Source organism: Gobius niger (genome assembly GCF_951799975.1).
Source record: "Gobius niger genome assembly, chromosome: 7".
NCBI classification, from domain to species: domain Eukaryota; kingdom Metazoa; phylum Chordata; class Actinopteri; order Gobiiformes; family Gobiidae; genus Gobius; species Gobius niger.
Window position 1 is genome coordinate 39,282,296 of NC_136858.1, and position 20,809 is coordinate 39,303,104.

Genomic DNA, 20,809 nt, shown 5'->3' on the forward strand with positions numbered 1-20,809 from the left:
TTAAAATGTGTTTCCTAACTCTCCCCCTGACTAACGCGTGGTCCCGTCTCGCCCCCGCAGTTCGAGGACGGCGTGTGGACCCTCAGCACCACCCTGTGCGACTGCCTCATGACCATGGACGTGATGCTGTGCACGGCCTCCATCTTCAACCTCTGCGCCATCAGCGTCGACAGGTCGGACTTCACACAAACTCCAGCTCACGTTTAAACCAGGGCTGTGGAAACTAACCTCATGAACCTCTCCACCTTCTACAAGTTTGGATGATTTTAGTCTCTCCAAAAAAAAGACAAAAAAATTGGCCAAAAAATGACAAAAAAAGACAAAAAAAAAAAAAAGACAAAAAAATTACAAAAATGTGACAAAAAAATGACTAAAAAATGAAAAAAAAAGACAACAAATGAAAAAAAAGACAAAAAATGACAAAAAAAATGACAAAAAATGACAAAAAAATTGGCCAAAAAATGACAAAAAATGACAAAAAAAAAAATAAAAGACAAAAAAATTACAAAAATGTGACAAAAAAATGACTAAAAAATGAAAAACAAAAAAAGACAAAAAATGGAAAAAAAAGACAAAAAATGACAAAAAAATGACAAAAAAATGACAAAAATGTTACAAAAAAATGACAAAAAAATGACAAAGTTTGGATGATTTTAGTCTCTCCAAAAAAAAGACAAAAAAATTGGCCAAAAAATTACAAAAATGTGACAAAAAAATGACTAAAAAATGAAAAAAAAAAAAAAAGACACAAAATGGAAAAAAAGACAAAAAATGAAAAAAAATTTGGCCAAAAAATGACAAAAAAAGACAAAAAAAAAAAAAAAAGACAAAAAAATTACAAAAATGTTACAAAAAAATGACAAAAAATGACAAAAAAATGACAAAAATGTTACCTTCTCTGCATGTTCTCCCCGTGTCTGTTTCCTCTGGGTTCTCTGCATGTTCTCCCCGTGTCTGGTTTCCTCTGGGTTCTCTGCATGTTCTCCCCGTGTCTGTTTCCTCTGGGTTCTCTGCATGTTCTCCCCGTGTCTGTGTCTGTTTCCTCTGGGTTCTCTGCATGTTCTCCCCGTGTCTGTGTCTGTTTCCTCTGGGTTCTCTGCATGTTCTCCCCGTGTCTGTGTCTGTTTCCTCTGGGTTCTCTGCATGTTCTCCCCGTGTCTGGTTTCCTCTGGGTTCTCTGCATGTTCTCCCCGTGTCTGGTTTCCTCTGGGTTCTCTGCATGTTCTCCCCGTGTCTGGTTTCCTCTGGGTTCTCTGCATGTTCTCCCCGTGTCTGTTTCCTCTGGGTTCTCTGCATGTTCTCCCCGTGTCTGGTTTCCTCTGGGTTCTCTGCATGTTCTCCCCGTGTCTGGTTTCCTCTGGGTTCTCTGCATGTTCTCCCCGTGTCTGTTTCCTCTGGGTTCTCTGCATGTTCTCCCTGTGTAGGTTTCCTCTGGGTTCTCTGCATGTTCTCCCTGTGTAGGTTTCCTCTGGGTTCTCTGCATGTTCTCCCCGTGTCTGGTTTCCTCTGGGTTCTCTGCATGTTCTCCCCGTGTCTGGTTTCCTCTGGGTTCTCTGCATGTTCTCCCCGTGTCTGGTTTCCTCTGGGTTCTCTGCATGTTCTCCCCGTGTCTGGTTTCCTCTGGGTTCTCTGCATGTTCTCCCCGTGTCTGGTTTCCTCTGGGTTCTCTGCGTGTTCTCCCCGTGTCTGGTTTCCTCTGGGTTCTCTGCATGTTCTCCCTGTGTCTGGTTTCCTCTGGGTTCTCTGCATGTTCTCCCTGTGTCTGGTTTCCTCTGGGTTCTCTGCATGTTCTCCCCGTGTCTGGTTTCCTCTGGGTTCTCTGCATGTTCTCCCCGTGTCTGGTTTCCTCTGGGTTCTCTGCATGTTCTCCCCGTGTCTGTGTCTGGTTTCCTCTGGGTTCTCTGCATGTTCTCCCCGTGTCTGTTTCCTCTGGGTTCTCTGCATGTTCTCCCTGTGTCTGTGTAGGTTTCCTCTGCGTTCTCTGCATGTTCTCCCCGTGTCTGTTTCCTCTGGGTTCTCTGCATGTCCTCCCTGTGTCTGGTTTCCTCTGGGTGCTCTGCATGTTCTCCCTGTGGTTTCCTCTGGGTTCTCTGCATGTTCTCCCCGTGTCTGTTTCCTCTGGGTTCTCTGCATGTCCTCCCTGTGTCTGGTTTCCTCTGGGTTCTCTGCATGTTCTCCCCGTGTCTGGTTTCCTCTGGGTTCTCTGCATGTTCTCCCCGTGTCTGTGTCTGGTTTCCTCTGGGTTCTCTGCATGTTCTCCCCGTGTCTGGTTTCCTCTGGGTTCTCTGCATGTTCTCCCTGTGTCTGTTTCCTCTGGGTTCTCTGCATGTTCTCCCCGTGTCTGTTTCCTCTGGGTTCTCTGCATGTTCTCCCCGTGTCTGGATATTTTCTCACAGCAGACTGTTCAGTAGAAGCGAAAAAACTGCAGGTGTAGCTAGCGCTAGCTAACCGTTAGCATTAGCCCGATGCTAACATGTAGCATCAAGTTAGCATTCTCCGTTATTCATGTATTTATGGGCTGTTGAACAGTGTTAATTTTGACAACATGTTTTAATTTAGTTTTAGTCTTTTGATGAAAATGAAGAAAAAAAAGACAAAAAATGAAAAAAAAAAGACAAAAAAAGAAAAAAAAAAGAAAAAAAAAGACTAAAAAAAGACAAAAAAAGACAAAAAAAATGACAAAAAAATGACAAAAAAAATGACCAAAAATGACAAAAACATGACAAAAAAATGACAAAAAATGGAAAAAAAATGACAAAAAAATGACAAAAAATGACCAAAAATGACAAAAAATGGAAAAAAAATGACAAAAAAATGACAAAAAAATGACAAAAAATGACAAAAAATGACAAAAAAATGACAAAAAATGACCAAAAATGACAAAAAATGACCAAAAATGACAAAAAAATGACAAAAAAATGACAAAAAATGACAAAAAATGACCAAAAATGACAAAAAAATGACAAAAACATGACAAAAAAATGACAAAAAATGACAAAAAAATGACAAAAAAATGACAAAAAATGACAAAAAATGACAAAAAATGACAAAAAATGACAAAAAAATGACAAAAAATGTGTCTGGTTTCCTCTGGGTTCTCTGCATGTTCTCCCCGTGTCTGGTTTCCTCTGGGTTCTCTGCATGTTCTCCCCGTGTCTGTGTAGGTTTCCTCTGGGTTCTCTGCATGTTCTCCCCGTGTCTGTGTCTGGTTTCCTCTGGGTTCTCTGCATGTTCTCCCCGTGTCTGGTTTCCTCTGGGTTCTCTGCGTGTTCTCCCCGTGTCTGGTTTCCTCTGGGTTCTCTGCATGTTCTCCCCGTGTCTGGTTTCCTCTGGGTTCTCTGCATGTTCTCCCCGTGTCTGTTTCCTCTGGGTTCTCTGCATGTTCTCCCCGTGTCTGGTTTCCTCTGGGTTCTCTGCATGTTCTCCCCGTGTCTGTTTCCTCTGGGTTCTCTGCATGTTCTCCCCGTGTCTGTTTCCTCTGGGTTCTCTGCATGTTCTCCCCGTGTCTGGTTTCCTCTGGGTTCTCTGCATGTTCTCCCCGTGTCTGGTTTCCTCTGGGTTCTCTGCGTGTTCTCCCTGTGTCTGTTTCCTCTGGGTTCTCTGCATGTTCTCCCCGTGTCTGGTTTCCTCTGGGTTCTCTGCATGTTCTCCCCGTGTCTGGTTTCCTCTGGGTTCTCTGCATGTTCTCCCCGTGTCTGGTTTCCTCTGGGTTCTCTGCGTGTTCTCCCTGTGTCTGTTTCCTCTGGGTTCTCTGCATGTTCTCCCCGTGTCTGGTTTCCTCTGGGTTCTCTGCGTGTTCTCCCCGTGTCTGTTTCCTCTGGGTTCTCTGCATGTTCTCCCTGTGTAGGTTTCCTCTGGGTTCTCTGCATGTTCTCCCCGTGTCTGGTTTCCTCTGGGTTCTCTGCATGTTCTCCCCGTGTCTGTGTCTGGTTTCCTCTGGGTTCTCTGCATGTTCTCCCCGTGTCTGGTTTCCTCTGGGTTCTCTGCATGTTCTCCCCGTGTCTGGTTTCCTCTGGGTTCTCTGCATGTTCTCCCCGTGTCTGTTTCCTCTGGGTTCTCTGCATGTTCTCCCCGTGTCTGTTTCCTCTGGGTTCTCTGCATGTTCTCCCCGTGTCTGTTTCCTCTGGGTTCTCTGCATGTTCTCCCCGTGTCTGGTTTCCTCTGGGTTCTCTGCATGTTCTCCCCGTGTCTGGTTTCCTCTGGGTTCTCTGCATGTTCTCCCCGTGTCTGGTTTCCTCTGGGTTCTCTGCATGTTCTCCCCGTGTCTGGTTTCCTCTGGGTTCTCTGCATGTTCTCCCCGTGTCTGTTTCCTCTGGGTTCTCTGCATGTTCTCCCCGTGTCTGGTTTCCTCTGGGTTCTCTGCATGTTCTCCCCGTGTCTGTTTCCTCTGGGTTCTCTGCATGTTCTCCCCGTGTCTGTTTCCTCTGGGTTCTCTGCATGTTCTCCCTGTGTCTGTTTCCTCTGGGTTCTCTGCATGTTCTCCCCGTGTCTGGATATTTTCTCACAGCAGATTGTTCAGTCGAAGTGAAAAAACGGCAGTTGTAGCAAGCACTAGCTAACCGTTAGCATTAGCCCGATGCTAACATGTAGCATCATGTTAGCATTCTCCGTTATTCATGTATTTATGGGCTGTTGAACAGTGTTAATTTTGACAACATATTTTAATTTAGTTTTAGTCTTTTGATGAAAATGAAGAAAAAAAAGACAAAAAATGAAAAAAAAATGACAAAAAATGACAAAAAAATGACAAAAAATGACAAAAAATGACAAAAAAATGACAAAAAATGACAAAAAATGACAAAAAATGAAAAAAAATGAAAAAAAAATGAAAAAAAATGAAAAAAAATGACAAAAAAATGACAAAAAATGACAAAAAAATGACAAAAAATGACAAAAAAATGACAAAAAAATGACAAAAAAATGACAAAAAAATGACAAAAAAAGACAAAAAAATACAAAAAATGACAAAAAAATGACAAAAAAAGACAAAAAAATGACACAAAAAAAGACAAAAAATGAAAAAAATGACAAAAAATGACAAAAAAAATGACAAAAAATGAAAAAAAATGACAAAAAATGAAAAAAAAGACAAAAAATGACAAAAAATGACAAAAAAAATGACAAAAAAATGACAAAAAAATGACAAAAAAATGACAAAAAAAATGACAAAAAAATGACAAAAAATGAAAAAAATGACAAAAAATGACCAAAAAAATGACAAAAAAATGACAAAAAATGACAAGAAAAAACAAAAAACAAACAAAAAATGTGACAAAAAAAGAAAATTTCATCCCCATTTTTACTCTAGTTTTAGTCGACTAAAATTGCAAGTAAATGTCAGACTAATTGAGTGGACTTTGCATTGATAATATTGATTCTAATCATGTTTAATGTTGTTCCTCTGCTTCATGTTTCTGCTCCACATGAACAAAGCTCAGAGCTGATCCTTTAAACATGATCTGAGGCTCTTTCAGACGCTCAATACAAGTCTGGATGATTTTAGTCTCTCCTTTTCATTTTTATTTAGTCTGATTTTAGTCGACTCAAATATCTGGACATTTTAGTCACAGTTTTAGTCTCATGAGAAACTTTTCATTTAGTTTTAGTCCAATTTTAGTCACAAAAATATCACTTTGACTAAGATTAAGACTAAATATTTAAGTCGACGACATTAACATTGGCTGTTGAACCACTTTGCTCCTCCCCATGTCTTTGTATCTTTATTCAGTAGAAACTATATTCATATTTCAGCATTTGTTACAGTCGTTTTTGAATAATTAGAGAAAGTTTAGATTTTTCTCAATTGTTTTCCCCCTTAACTGTTTTCAAACATGACCATATATGGGCGATTCCAGAGATACGTCTGTATCTATGTCCTCATGTGTAGAATGAGCTCAGACCTGTTCACCACAACTGCCTCTGAAACCCTGTCACTCAGAGAGGAGTCACTTCGGGTCTGAAGTGGCTAATTGGTTTCCTGGTAGGAGAGGTGTGGTTTACGATCGTCCAGAGCCGTTTATTGTGCTGAATGTCTCTCATGTGTCTGCAGTCGCCACAGCCAATCAGATCATCGTATGAGACGACGTATGACGGAACCGCTGTAAACTTTCAGCTAAACTATTTAGAACAAGGTCTAAAGCTCGATGGAAAAATAGCCTGACATGTGTGTTTGTGCCTGTGTTTGTCATGACATCAACCTGCCAGGGGACGACGGAGGAAAAAGAGCCTACATGGCTAACATGGCTAACATGGCTAACATGGCTAACATGGCTAACATGGCTAACTCCGGCACATCTACATGTTGAAGAAACACATGTAGATTAATGTGCACTGTCCCAATTCAAATAAAGATATAGATTTTTTTTTAAATGGCTAACTTGCATCTAGCCCCAAATTCAACTCATCAAAACATTTTTTTTTGCAGTAAATTCTAAATATTGAGCTGTTGTTTTCATGGCTGCACAGAGAGACATTCATGCTGGATTCTTTCAGGCAGCGCTCGATGAAAGAACCAAATGGAAAATTCCAGGCTGAGGTCACGTCGCAGCTCGTTGTTACATCAGGAGAAAAACGACAGTAGAGCCGTGTGGAGCAACGAGCATCAAATGGATCAATCCAGCCTTTCTTCAACCTGTTGTGGAAGAATATCAAGCATTGTCTTAAATGACCTGAATTGAGGAAATGTTTCTTGTTTTGAGCGGTTTTCACTCATTTAGACACTTTTCCTGATCGAGTTTCCTTTGCTTGTTTGAGGACATTTCACACCAGTTCTAGGGTCAATCTCGCTTGAAATAAGAAAGTAAAATTGCCAATGAGATAAGAACAATTTTCTTTCCCCATTGGCAAAGAAAATGACCTGAAATAAGGACGAAATGTATCGAAACGAGTCAAAAACATCTCAGAACAAGTGAAATCATCTGTAATAAACTTCTTAACTTTTGGTCATTTTTTTTAAATTTTTTTGTCATTTTTTGTATTTTTTTTGGTCAGTTTTTTGTCATTTTTTCATCAAATTTTCATCACATTTTTGTCATTTTTTTTGTCATTTTTTATCAATTTTTTTGTCACATTTTTGTCATTTTTTTGTATTTTTTTGTCATTTTTTTTTGTCATTTTTTTGTCATTTTTTTGTCACATTTTTGTCATTTTTGTCATTTTTTTGTATTTTTTTGTCATTTTTTTGTCATTTTTTTGTCATTTTTTTGTCATTTTTTTGTCATTTTTTTGTCATATTTTTGTCAAATTTCAATGACTTGAATTGAGGAAATGTTTCTTGTTTTGAGCGGTTTTCACTCATTTAGACACTTTTCCTGATCGGACCGAGTTTGCTTTGCTTGTTTGAGGACATTTCAGACCAGTTCTAGGGTAAATCTCGCTTGAAATAAGAAAGAAAAATTGCCAATGAGATAAGAACAACTTTCTTTCCCCATTGGCAAAGAAAATGACCTGAAATAAGGACGAAATGTATCGAAACGAGTCAGAAACATCTCAGAACAAGTGAAATAATCTGTAATAAACTTCTTAACTTTTGGTCATTTTTTTGTATTTTTTTTGTATTTTTTTGTCAAATTTTCATCACATTTTTTTAATTTTTTTTTCATTTTTTTTTTTTCATTTTTTTTTATTTTATTTTTTTCATTTTTTATATTTTTTTTGTCATTTTTTTTGTCGTTTTTTGTATTTTTTTTGGTCAGTTTTTTGTCATTTTTTCATCAAATTTTCATCACATTTTTGTCATTTTTTGTCATTTTTTGGTCATTTTTTTGTCAAATTTAAATGACTCGAATTGAGGAAATGTTTCTTGATTTGAGCGGTTTTCACTCATTTAGACACTTTTCCTGATCGGACCGAGTTTCCTTTGCTTGTTTGAGGACATTTCAGACCAGTTCTAGGGTAAATCTCGCTTGAAATAAGAAAGTAAAATTGCCAATGAGATATGAACGTTTTTCTTTCCCCATTGGCAAAGAAAATGACCTGAAATAAGGAGGAAATGTATCGAAACGAGTCAGAAACATCTCAGAACAAGTGAAATAATCTGGGACAAATGCCCAACAACTTCTTAACCAGTCAAAACAACTAAAATGTGGATTATTGTGCTCAAACTGAGATGTTTATACTGATCTAGTTCATTACTTTTTGCAGTGTGGGAGAGTTTCATCTTAGTTTTCGTTTGCCGTCAATCTAGGGCTGCTCGATTATTGAAAAAATAATAATCACGATTATTTTTGTCATAATTGAAATCACGATTATTCAAACGATTATTTGTTGCCTTTAAAAAAATCCAGCAAAAAAGTGACAAAAATCCATTAAAAAATGACAAAAATCCATCAAAAAAAGACAAAAATCCAGCAAAAAAAAGATAAAAATCCAGCAAAAAAAAGATAAAAATCCAGCAAAAAAGTGACAAAAATCCATAAAAAAATTACAAAAATCCAGCAAAAAAAGACAAAAATCCAGCAAAAAAAAGATTAAAATCCATAAAAAAATTACAAAAATCCAGCAAAAAAAGACAAAAATCCAGCAAAAAAGTGACAAAAATCCAGCAGAAAAAAGACAAAAATCCAGCAAAAAAAGACAAAAATCCAGCAAAAAAGTGACAAAAATCCAGCAAAAAAGTGACAAAAATCCATTAAAAAAGTGACAAAAATCCATAAAAAAAGACAAAAATCCAACAAAAAAAGACAAAAATCCTACAAAAAAAGACAAAAATCCAGCAGAAAAAATACAAAAATCCATAAAAAAGACAAAAATCCAGCAAAAAAGTGACAAAAATCCATAAAAAAAAGACAAAAATCCAGCAAAAAAAATGACAAAAATCCATTAAAAAAAGTGACAAAAATCCATAAAAAAAAGACATAAATCCAGCAAAAAAAAAGACAAAAATCCAGCAAAAAAGTGACAAAAATCCCCAAATAAAAAATTAGAAAAAAAATAAAAAATTGAAATTTTTTTGAGAAAAAAAAAAATATATTATAATCGTTTTTGTGCGATTATGCTAATTTTGTAATCGTTTACTGTTGTAATCGAAATCGTAATCGAATTTCGATTAATTGCACAGCCCTACGTCAATCCCCCCCAAAAAATCCAACACCTCCTGACTTTACTTTGTGCTGAGGAGGAAAGTCTGAGTGTGGAGTTGTTCAGCCCAGGAATCAAACCTAGGACCTTTCTGCAGCGAGGAAAGAGCTTTAAACACTGCGGTGCCATCGCTCCTCTGAAAGCGTATAATCGTCTCCACAGGTCGTTCCTCCTCCGCGGTGTAGTGACAGAAACGCCCCCCCCCTGATAACTCCACGTCAGGCCCAGCCGCCCCCTCGTCCCGCTCTCTTCAATCACACCTGTCTCTCTCTCAGATAAAACTGTAATAAATCTCTGTCGGGACGTCCCATTCGGGGATGAGGCCGTGTGGGTTTGAGAGTCTCGGGGGTTCAGCGCAGTCTAAGGACGCACTCGGACGACTCTGATGTTTTTAATCCAGACTCCCCCAGGACTGACGTGCAGTGGATCCAAGTAAAGCCCGTCTCATTAGTCTGGGTTAAGTCCAGTAACGAAACCCCCCCCCAGGTCTTTACTGTTCCTTCAACGGTCCACGTTTCACAGGTACAGCAGAACGGGAACACTCCTGGAGGGGTTTGCACTTTAATATTTAAAATAAAACAGGATTTCTTCCCTTGTGGATCAATAACGTCTGAGTCTGAGGACATTCAGCTCAGGTGAAGAACATGGTCTGATATAACTGCAGTCTCTGTGTGGGGGGAGAACGCTGTGAAACTGTATTTAGTAGGGCTGCTCGATTATTGAAAAAATAATAATCACGATTATTTTTGTCATAATTGAAATCACGATTATTCAAACGATTATTTGTTGCCTTTAAAAAAATCCAGCAAAAAAGTGACAAAAATCCATTAAAAAAGTGACAAAAATCCATTAAAAAAGTGACAAAAATCCATTAAAAAAGTGACAAAAATCCATTAAAAAAGTGACAAAAATCCATTAAAAAAATGACAAAAATCCATCAAAAAAAGACAAAAATCCAGCAGAAAAAGTGACAAAAATCCATTAAAAAAATGACAAAAATCCAGCAAAAAAAGACAAAAATCCATAAAAAAAGTGACAAAAATCCATAAAAAAAGACAAAAATCCATTAAAAAAGTGACAAAAATCCAGCAAAAAAGTGACAAAAATCCAGCAAAAAAATGACAAAAATCCAGCAAAAAAATGACAAAAATCCAGCAAAAAAAAGACAAAAATCCATTAAAAAAAAGTGACAAAAATCCATTAAAAAAAGACAAAAATCCAGCAGAAAAAGTGACAAAAATCCAGCAGAAAAAATGACAAAGTTTGCCTTGATTAAGGAGAGGTCCCTGTTTCACACCTGCCCCCTGCTGGCCAGCCCTCACACCTGCGCAAGCAAACTGAGCTGCGCGGCCTGATGACATCATCACACAGCGCCGTTTGTTTTTATGTCAGACAAAAGCCTGAGCCACGGCACGAGAAAAGCGAAGGGAAAATAATCCCAGCGCCGTGAAATAACACAAGTCTGCTTTGCAAAAAAAAAAAAGAAAAATGAAAAAAAAAAATTTGAAAAAAAAAAAAAATTATAATTGATTTTTTGCGATTATGCTAATTGTGTAATCGTTTACTGTTGTAATTGAAATCGTAATCGAATTTCGATTAATTGCACAGCCCTAGTATTTAGTAAGAGAATTCTGAAAATGGAGAGTCTTTATTGATCTGGAGAACTTCCCTTGTTTCATTCAGAAACTCTGAGGGTGTTAAGATAATAAAAAGTATAACAGATAATAAAAAGTATAACAGATAATAAAAGTATAACAGATAATAAAAGTATAACAGATAATAAAAGTATAACAGATATACAGATATACAGATAATAAAAAGTATAACAGATAATAAAAAGTATAACAGATAATAAAAGTATAACAGATAATAAAAGTATAACAGATAATAAAAGTACAACAGATAATAAAAAGTATAACAGATAATAAAAAGTATAACAGATAATAAAAGTATAACAGATAATAAAAGTATAACAGATAATAAAAGTATAACAGATAATAAAAGTACAACAGATGATAAAAAGTATAACAGATAATAAAAGTATAACAGATAATAAAAGTACAACAGATAATAAAAAGTATAACAGATAATAAAAAGTATAACAGATAATAAAAAGTATAACAGATAATAAAAGTATAACAGATAATAAAAGTATAACAGATAATAAAAGTATAACAGATAATAAAAGTATAACAGATAATAAAAGTATAACAGATAATAAAAGTATAACAGATAATAAAAGTATAACAGATAATAAAAGTATAACAGATAATAAAAGTATAACAGATAATAAAAGTATAACAGATAATAAAAGTATAACAGATAATAAAAGTATAACAGATAATAAAAAGTATAACAGATAATAAAAGTATAACAGATAATAAAAGTATAACAGATAATAAAAGTATAACAGATAATAAAAGTATAACAGATAATAAAAGTATAATAGATAATAAAAAGTATAACAGATAATAAAAGTATAACAGATAATAAAAGTATAACAGATAATAAAAGTATAACAGATAATAAAAGTATAACAGATAATAAAAGTATAACAGATAATAAAAGTATAATAGATAATAAAAGTATAACAGATAATAAAAGTATAACAGATAATAAAAGTATAACAGATAATAAAAGTATAACAGATAATAAAAAGTATAACAGATAATAAAAGTATAACAGATAATAAAAGTATAACAGATAATAAAAGTATAACAGATAATAAAAGTATAACAGATAATAAAAGTATAACAGATAATAAAAGTATTATAGATAATAAAAAGTATAACAGATAATAAAAGTATTATAGATAATAAAAGTATAACAGATAATAAAAGTATAACAGATAATAAAAGTATAACAGATAATAAAAGTATAACAGATAATAAAAGTATAATAGATAATAAAAAGTATAACAGATAATAAAAGTATAATAGATAATAAAAAGTATAACAGATAATAAAAGTATAACAGATAATAAAAGTATAACAGATAATAAAAGTATTATAGATAATAAAAAGTATAACAGATAATAAAAGTATTATAGATAATAAAAGTATAACAGATAATAAAAGTATAACAGATAATAAAAGTATAACAGATAATAAAAGTATAACAGATATACAGATATACAGATAATAAAAGTATAACAGATAATAAAAAGTATAACAGATATACAGATAATAAAAGTATAACAGATAATAAAAAGTATAACAGATATACAGATAATAAAAGTATAACAGATATACAGATATACAGATAATAAAAGTGTCCGTGTTGACAGTCAGGTTTACATCATGATGCCAGTGGTGATAAAGTGACGCTGATACGTGATGTAAATACAGGGATTATTGAGTATATTCTGCAAAGGGGTTACTGCACATGTTACTTCGCTGTCTGGTTGTTCAGTCTGACAGCCGTGGGGATGAAGGACCTGCTCCGTCCTGCACTGAGGGTGTCTCCGTCTGCCACTGAGAGAGCTGCTCAGCTCCTCTACAGTCCCGTGCAGTGGGTGGGAGGTGTTGTCCATGATGGAGCTGAGCTTGGCTAACACCCTCCTGTCCCCCAGGGGGCAGCCCAGGACGGAGCTGGCCCTCCTGACCGGCTCGTTCAGTCTGTTCTCGTCCCGCTCTGTGCGGCCCGGGGCCCAGCACACGGCAGCGTAGTGGAGAGCAGAGGCCACCACAGAGTCAGAAAGAGTCCTGAGGGGAGGCCTGCTCACTCCGAAAGACCTCAGTCTCTTCCGAACGACCTCAGTCTGAAGGAGCTCAGTCTGAAGGAGCTCAGTCTGAAGGAGCTCAGTCTAGCTCAGTCTGAAGGAGCTCAGTCTGAAGGACCTCAGTCTGAAGGGGCTCAGTCTGAAGGAGCTCAGTCAGAAGGACCTCAGTCAGAAGGACCTCAGTCAGAAGGAGCTCAGTCTGAAGGACCTCAGTCTCCTCTGAAGGTTCTTGTTGGTCCAGTTTATTGTTGAGGTGAACCCCAGGTGCCTGAAACCGTCCTCCTCCTCAGTGTCCTCCTCCCGGGATGTTCAGAGGTGTGAGCGGTCCACACTTCCTCCTGATCCTGTGTATGTCTGTGTATTTTATTATAAATGTAGTGTGTAATATAAAAGTGTTTCTGTGGAGCTTTTAAAGTCAATAAATGAGTTAGGGCTGTGCAATTAATCGAAATTCGATTATGATTTCGATTACAACAGTAAACGATTACAAAATTAGCATAATCGCAAAAAATCGATTCTAATTTTTATGTATTAATTATTTTTTTCTATTTTTTTCTATTTTTTTATATTTTTTTCTTTCTAATTTTGAATTTTGGGATTTTTGTCACTTTTTTGCTGGATTTTTGTCATTTTTTGCTGGATTTTTGTCTTTTTTTTAATGGGTTTCTGTCATTTTTTATGGATTTTTGTCATTTTTCTGCTGGATTTTTGTCTTTTTTTAATGGATTTTTGTCACTTTTTTGATGGATTTTTGTCTTTTTTCTGCTGGATTTTTGTCTTTTTTTAATGGATTTTTGTCACTTTTTTAATGGATTTTTGTCTTTTTTTTGCTGGATTTTTGTCACTTTTTTTTAATGGATTTTTGTCTTTTTTCTGCTGGATTTTTGTCACTTTTTTTAATGGATTTTTGTCACTTTTTTTAATGGATTTTTGTCTTTTTTTTGCTGGATTTTTGTCTTTTTTTAATGGATTTTTGTCACTTTTTTAATGGATTTTTGTCTTTTTTTTGCTGGATTTTTGTCTTTTTTTTGCTGGATTTTTGTCTTTTTTTAATGGATTTTTGTCTTTTTTTGCTGGATTTTTGTCTTTTTTTTGCTGGATTTTTGTCTTTTTTTTAATGGATTTTTGTCATTTTTTTTGCTGGATTTTTGTCACTTTTTTAATGGATTTTTGTCTTTTTTCTGCTGGATTTTTGTCACTTTTTTAAATGGATTTTTGTCACTTTTTTTTAATGGATTTTTGTCTTTTTTTGCTGGATTTTTGTCTTTTTTTTAATGGATTTTTGTCTTTTTTCTGCTGGATTTTTGTCTTTTTTCTGCTGGATTTTTGTCACTTTTTTAATGGATTTTTGTCTTTTTTTTGCTGGATTTTTGTCTTTTTTCTGCTGGATTTTTGTCTTTTTTTTAATGGATTTTTGTCCTTTTTTTGCTGGATTTTTGTCTTTTTTTTGCTGGATTTTTGTCTTTTTTTTAATGGATTTTTGTCTTTTTTTTGCTGGATTTTTGTCACTTTTTAATGGATTTTTGTCACTTTTTTGATGGATTTTTGTCTTTTTTCTGCTGGATTTTTGTCATTTAAAGGAAATAATCACATTGCTCCATTATTATTGCACAGTTGAAAATGCAAACACATTCTCACACATTGGCCCAAAGCTCGTCCTGCCCCCGTGTGCTTCTGAACGTCATCTTCCCTCATTACTGTTTGAATCTTTGAAAATGTTAAGAAATAAACTGTGCTCAGATTATTAGTGATGTGGCCTGATCACATTTGGGTTTCACAAACGGCCGTGAAGAGCTCAGTGAGACTCGCCCCTGTGGAAACCCCGGGACAACAGGAGGCTTCAGTTTGGAATGCACAAAAAACAAAAACAAACAAACAGTTGGCAAACGCAGCAGAAACACCGCGGGTCACGCCACGCACAGTCTTCATGTGAGGAAAGTTTCTAAACGCTCTCAGAGGACAGACTCAAAAACAGTTTTCTAACATTAACACTGGGCTCTATGAAAGGGCATCTGATCCGTGTGTTTTCTTTATCTGTGTGTTTCCACATGTATGACATGGTTAAAAACTCCCAACACACACGTTTATGTCAGTCATTCACAGACAGGTGGGGCCGTAGGGTGAATATGGGTAAAGCTTTAATCATGATTATTTTTTAATGTGTCATATTTTATTACTAAAAATACAAACACCCATTAATTAGAATGTGCAGGATGAGAAAATAATAGTTCTGTGGAAATAACTTCACTTCATATGTGGCAAAACATAATCTACCACCAAGTAGTGAAAAGCAGAGGCGTGTCCAACAGTATTTATTAAGTGTCACATTTTTGTTGAATTTTTGTCACATTTTTGTTGAATTTTTGTCACTTTTTTGTTGAATTTTTCTCACATTTTTGTTGAATTTTTGTCACATTTTTGTTGAATTTTTTCACATTTTTGTTGAATTTTTTCACATTTTTGTTGAATTTTTTCACATTTTTGTTGAATTTTTTCACATTTTTGTTGAATTTTTGTCACATTTTTGATGAATTTTTGTCACATTTTTGTTGAATTTTTGTCACATTTTTGTTGAATTTTTTCACATTTTTGTTGAATTTTTGTCACATTTTTGTTGAATTTTTTCACATTTTTGTTGAATTTTTGTCACATTTTTGTTGAATTTTTTCACATTTTTGTAGAATTTTTGTCACATTTTTGATGAATTTTTGTCACATTTTTGTTGAATTTTTGTCACTTTTTTGTTGAATTTTTGTCACTTTTTTGATGAATTTTTGTCACATTTTTGTTGAATTTTTGTCACTTTTTTGTTGAATTTTTGTCACTTTTTTGTTGAATTTTTGTCACTTTTTTGTTGAATTTTTGTCACTTTTTTGTTGAATTTTTGTCACATTTTTGTTGAATTTTTGTCATAACTTTATAAAACAGATGCAGATTTGTGTTGGTAAGTTATATAAGGGAAAACATCTGCAAACAAAACATCTCAAAACCACATGTTTATTCTTTATTCTTTTATTTTTATAAGAGATTTTATCACTGTCCCACTTTACCAATGTGCTATTGGCAAAGTGGGACAGTCTCATATTGGTAAAGTGGGACAGTCTCATATTGGTAAAGTGGGACAGCCTCATATTGGTAAAGTGGGACAGTCTCATATTGGTAAAGTGGGACAGTTTCATATTGGTAAAGTGGGACAGTTTCATATTGGTAAAGTGGGACAGTTTCATATTGGTCAAGTGGGACAGTTTCATATTGGTAAAGCGGGACAGTTTCATATTGGTAAAGCGGGACAGTCTCATATTGGTAAAGCGGGACAGTCTCATATTGGTAAAGCGGGACAGTCTCATATTGGTAAAGTGGGACAGTTTCATATTGGTAAAGTGGGACAGTTTCATATTGGTCAAGTGGGACAGTTTCATATTGGTAAAGCGGGACAGTTTCATATTGGTAAAGCGGGACAGTCTCATATTGGTAAAGCGGGACAGTCTCATATTGGTAAAGTGGGACAGTCTCATATTGGTAAAGTGGGACAGCCTCATATTGGTAAAGCGGGACAGCCTCATATTGGTAAAGTGGGACAGTTTCATATTGGTAAAGTGGGACAGTCTCATATTGGTAAAGTGGGACAGTTTCATATTGGTCAAGTGGGACAGTTTCATATTGGTAAAGTGGGACAGTCTCATATTGGTAAAGTGGGACAGTTTCATATTGGTCAAGTGGGACAGTTTCATATTGGTCAAGTGGGACAGTTTCATATTGGTAAAGCGGGACAGTCTCATATTGGTAAAGCGGGACAGTCTCATATTGGTAAAGCGGGACAGTTTCATATTGGTAAAGCGGGACAGTCTCATATTGGTAAAGCGGGACAGTTTCATATTGGTAAAGTGGGACAGTTTCATATTGGTAAAGCGGGACAGTTTCATATTGGTAAAGTGGGACAGCCTCATATTGGTAAAGTGGGACAGTCTCATATTGGTAAAGTGGGACAGTTTCATATTGGTAAAGTGGGACAGTTTCATATTGGTAAAGTGGGACAGTTTCATATTGGTCAAGTGGGACAGTTTCATATTGGTAAAGCGGGACAGTCTCATATTGGTAAAGCGGGACAGTTTCATATTGGTAAAGTGGGACAGTTTCATATTGGTAAAGTGGGTAAAGTCTCATATTGGTAAAGTGGGACAGTCTCATATTGGTAAAGTGGGACAGTGTATTTTTGAGTAAAATCCTGGGTATTCGGCGTCTCTTTTATTCACACATCTTCAAATCAGATCAATTTAACTCTGTATTTCTTGTTTTGATCACATTTCTTATTGACGTTTTAACTGTAGTTCTTGTTCACTCTGAACTCTCGATCGCCGTTTAGCAACATTTCAACATTAACTTGTTCTTTGAGGTTTCTAAGTTCTTTAAGTGCAGATTTTTTTTATCGGCTTTTCAAATCTTTAAAACATGTTTGTTCCGACTTCCCCAATCACAGGCCTGAGTTCACAGATTCACATGTGTTTTTTTGTTCATGTCCTTCATGTTATTCCTCACTCATTTATAAACAAAGTAAATCTGATGAAGGCACTTTACTGTATTATTCTTCCATTGTTCTGTCACTCTTGTTTTCAGTTTATACCAAAGCTCCCGGTTAGTTCTTCCACACTGGAACACGTCTGAAGCACAGGCTGCACATCAGGTCCATGATGGGCCGACGTCTCACACAACACTTAGAACAACCATTACAACCATGCTCTGTTATTATTATTCATATCCATCCATCTTCTTCCACTTGTCCGTCTCCGGGTCGTGGGGGCTGTTGGAGCTGCACCCGCCCCTATGGCGCCCCCTGCAGGTGGTGGGTCCACAGAAGGACGGCCTCATGATTAACCGGGCCTGTTGGTCTCTCATGAGGGGCTTCTGACCCGTCACTGTTTGTCCTGGGAGACCCTACAGGGGCACCAAGCCCCGACAACTGACAGAGCTCCAGGATCATCCAGGCTCAAACCCTCCACCACGCAGTGTTCATGTCGTCGACTAAAATATTTAGTCTTAATTTTAGTCAAAGTGATATTTTTGGGACTAAAACTAAATGAAAAGTTTCTCATGAGACTAAAACTGTGACTAAAATGTCCAGATATTTGAGTCGACTAAAATCAGACTAAATCAAAATGAAAAGGAGAGACTAAAATCATCCAAACTTGTATTGAGCGTCTGAAAGAGCCTCAGATCATGTTTAAAGGATCAGCTCTGAGCTTTGTTCATGTGGAGCAGAAACATGAAGCAGAGGAACAACATTAAACATGATTAGAATCAATATTATCAATGCAAAGTTAGTTTAGTCTAGTTTTAGTCGACTAAAACTAGGCTAAACTAACTTTTACTAACTTTTTTAAAACTAACTCTTATCTTTATGAGTGCGCAGTTGAAATGTGTTTTGTATTTCCAAAAGTATTAAATAGTTAAAACATTCTTGTGTTTATGTCAGTCATGTACAGCAGGGCTTCTCAACCTGGGGGTCGGGACCCACTAGGGGGTCGCCAGAGCATATAGATAAAATACATATTTTAATATTATTATTATGGCGTCGTAGCAAACATGCTGTTTTACCAGGGTGCCATTATTTGTTCTAAATTTGATTCATTTTTGTTTTAGCCATTGTTTTTTCTTTGTTTTTTAAGAGTTATATAGATTAAAACCTCTTAACTCCCGCCTGAACTGAGAGGATCTTTTTCCTCACGTCATCACATGTGTTTTCATCATTTTTGTCATTTTTTGGTCGTTTTTTGTCACATTTTTGTCATTTTTTGGTCATTTTTTTATCACATTTTTGTCACATTTTTGTCATTTTTTTGTCACATTTTTGTCATTTTTTTGTCACTTTTTTGTCATTTTTTTGTCACATTTTTGTCATTTTTTTGTCACATTTTTGTCATTTTTTTGTCACTTTTTTGTCATTTTTCGTCACATTTTTCGTCACTTTTTTGCCACATTTCCATCATGTTTTCGTCTCAGTTTTGTCGCTATTTTCTCACCTTTTTTCCAGAAGCTTTTGGATTGGGGTAAAGCCAAACTGGAGAAAATGTGCTCGGTTCAGGTGGGAGTTAAGGGGTTAATGTCCCTGTGTTTCCCATGGTCAGACCTGGGTGGGGGTCACGAGCCTAATGAACTGTTATAACGGGGGTCGCGGCTCTAAAAGGTTGAGAACCCCTGATGTACAGAGAGGTGGGGGCAGGTGCAGAAAAGTGTTTTTATAAGAACATTTCTCTCTTTACCCCCCACAGATTCATCGCCGTCTCCATCCCCCTCACCTACAACCGCAAACACGTGGACACGCGGCAGGTGCTGCTCCTCTCCGCCACCTGGATCCTGGCCTTAGCCGTGGCCTCGCCCATCATGTTCGGCCTCAACGACATCCCCGGGCGCGAGCCGGGCGAGTGCAAGCTGGAGAACAACGACTACGTGGTGTACTCGTCCGTGTGCTCCTTCTTCATCCCCTGCCCCATCATGCTGCTGCTCTACTGCGCCATGTTCCGGGGCCTGCGCCGCTGGGAGGAGTCCCGCAAGGCCAAGCTGCGCAACAGCATCCAGGCGTGCCGGAAGCTCCAGGAGGCGGCGGCCGGCCTGCCCCCGCTGGCCTCGCTGCCGCCGCTCCTGCCGCCCATCATCGAGCGGGAGCCGGCGGAGGCGGGGCCGGAGGCGCCCACCCCCGCCGAGTTCAGGGACGGGCGCATGCGGGCGGTCAGCCTGGCGGAAATCAAGTTCGACCACGACCCGAGGAGGAGGAAGGGGGCGAAGATCAACAGCCGGGAGAGGAAGGCCATGAAGGTGCTGCCGGTGGTCGTCGGTGAGTGAGTCTGGAGAAGCTTCTCCAGAGCCGGGGGGAGATGTGTTAGTGAGGGGGCGCTGAGGGGCAAAATGTACCCCCAAAATACTGTTTCTGTGCATTTATTAACCTCTTAACTCCCGCCTGAACCGAGAGCATTTTCTCCAGTTCAGCTTTACCCAAATCCTGTAGGCCAGTGTAACGCCTCATGTGAAAGACCTACAAAACTAAATGGATCTTTTTCCTCACGTCAGATTTTTTCATCACTTTTTTTTCCCCTCAATTTTTTCTCACTTTTTTGTCAAATTTTTGTCCATTTTTGTTAATTTTTCACTTTTTTGTCCATTTTTCCTCAATTTTTTGTCCATTTTTGTTATTTTTTGAATTTTTTTTGTTATTTTTTGTAAATTTTTTGTCACTTTTTCATCAAATGATTCATTTTTTTTGTCAATTTTTCCTCCATTTTTTCTCCATTTTTTCTTAATTTTTCGTCAAAAAATTGTCAATTTTTCCTCCATTTTTTCTCACTTTTTTTCTCATTTTTTTGTCAATTTTTTGTCACTTTTTCGTCAAATGATTCGAATTTTTTTTGTCAATTTTTCCTCCATTTTTTCTCTATTTTTCGTCAAAAAAATGTCATTTTTTCCTCCATTTTTCGTCCATTTTTTCTCACTTTTTTGTCAAATTTTTGTCAATTTTTCTTCAATTATTTTGTCAATTTTTGTCAATTTTTTTGTAAATCTTTCACTTTTTTGTCCATTTTTTCCTCAATTTTTCCTCATTTTTTTGTCAAATTTTTGTCACTTTTTCGTCAAATGATTCAAATTTTTTTTTGTCAATTTTTCCTCCATTTTTTCTCAATTTTTTTCTCAATTTTTGTCAATTTTTGTGTCAATTTTTCACTTTTTTGTCCATTTTGTCCTCAATTTTTTCTAATTTTTTTGTCCATTTTTGTTATATTTTGTAAATTTTTTGTCACTTTTTCCTCCATTTTTCGTCCATTTTTTCTAATTTTTTTTGTCAAATTTTTTGTCACTTTTTGGTCAATGTTTTCTCACTTTCTTCACATTTTCATCCTTGTTTTCGTCTCAGTTTTGTCGCTATTTTCACACCTTTCTTCCTGAAGCTTTTGGATTGGGGTAAAGCTGGAGAAAATGTGCTCGGTTCAGGCGGGAGTTAAGGGGTTGATATCGCCTGCAGTT

At 36.5% G+C, this 20,809-nt stretch overlaps 1 protein-coding gene across 1 annotated transcript in view; it reads left to right on the forward strand.

The window, feature by feature from the left end:
• The window catches only part of LOC306965977 (D(4) dopamine receptor-like), a 62,652-nt gene that overhangs the window by 31,043 nt on the left and 10,800 nt on the right, over positions 1-20,809 (forward strand). The window contains exons 2-3 of the mRNA XM_079560601.1: positions 61-173; positions 19,066-19,628. Of these exons, the coding sequence (XP_079416727.1) occupies positions 61-173; positions 19,066-19,628 (676 nt within the window). The remainder of the gene's footprint in view (positions 1-60; positions 174-19,065; positions 19,629-20,809) is intronic.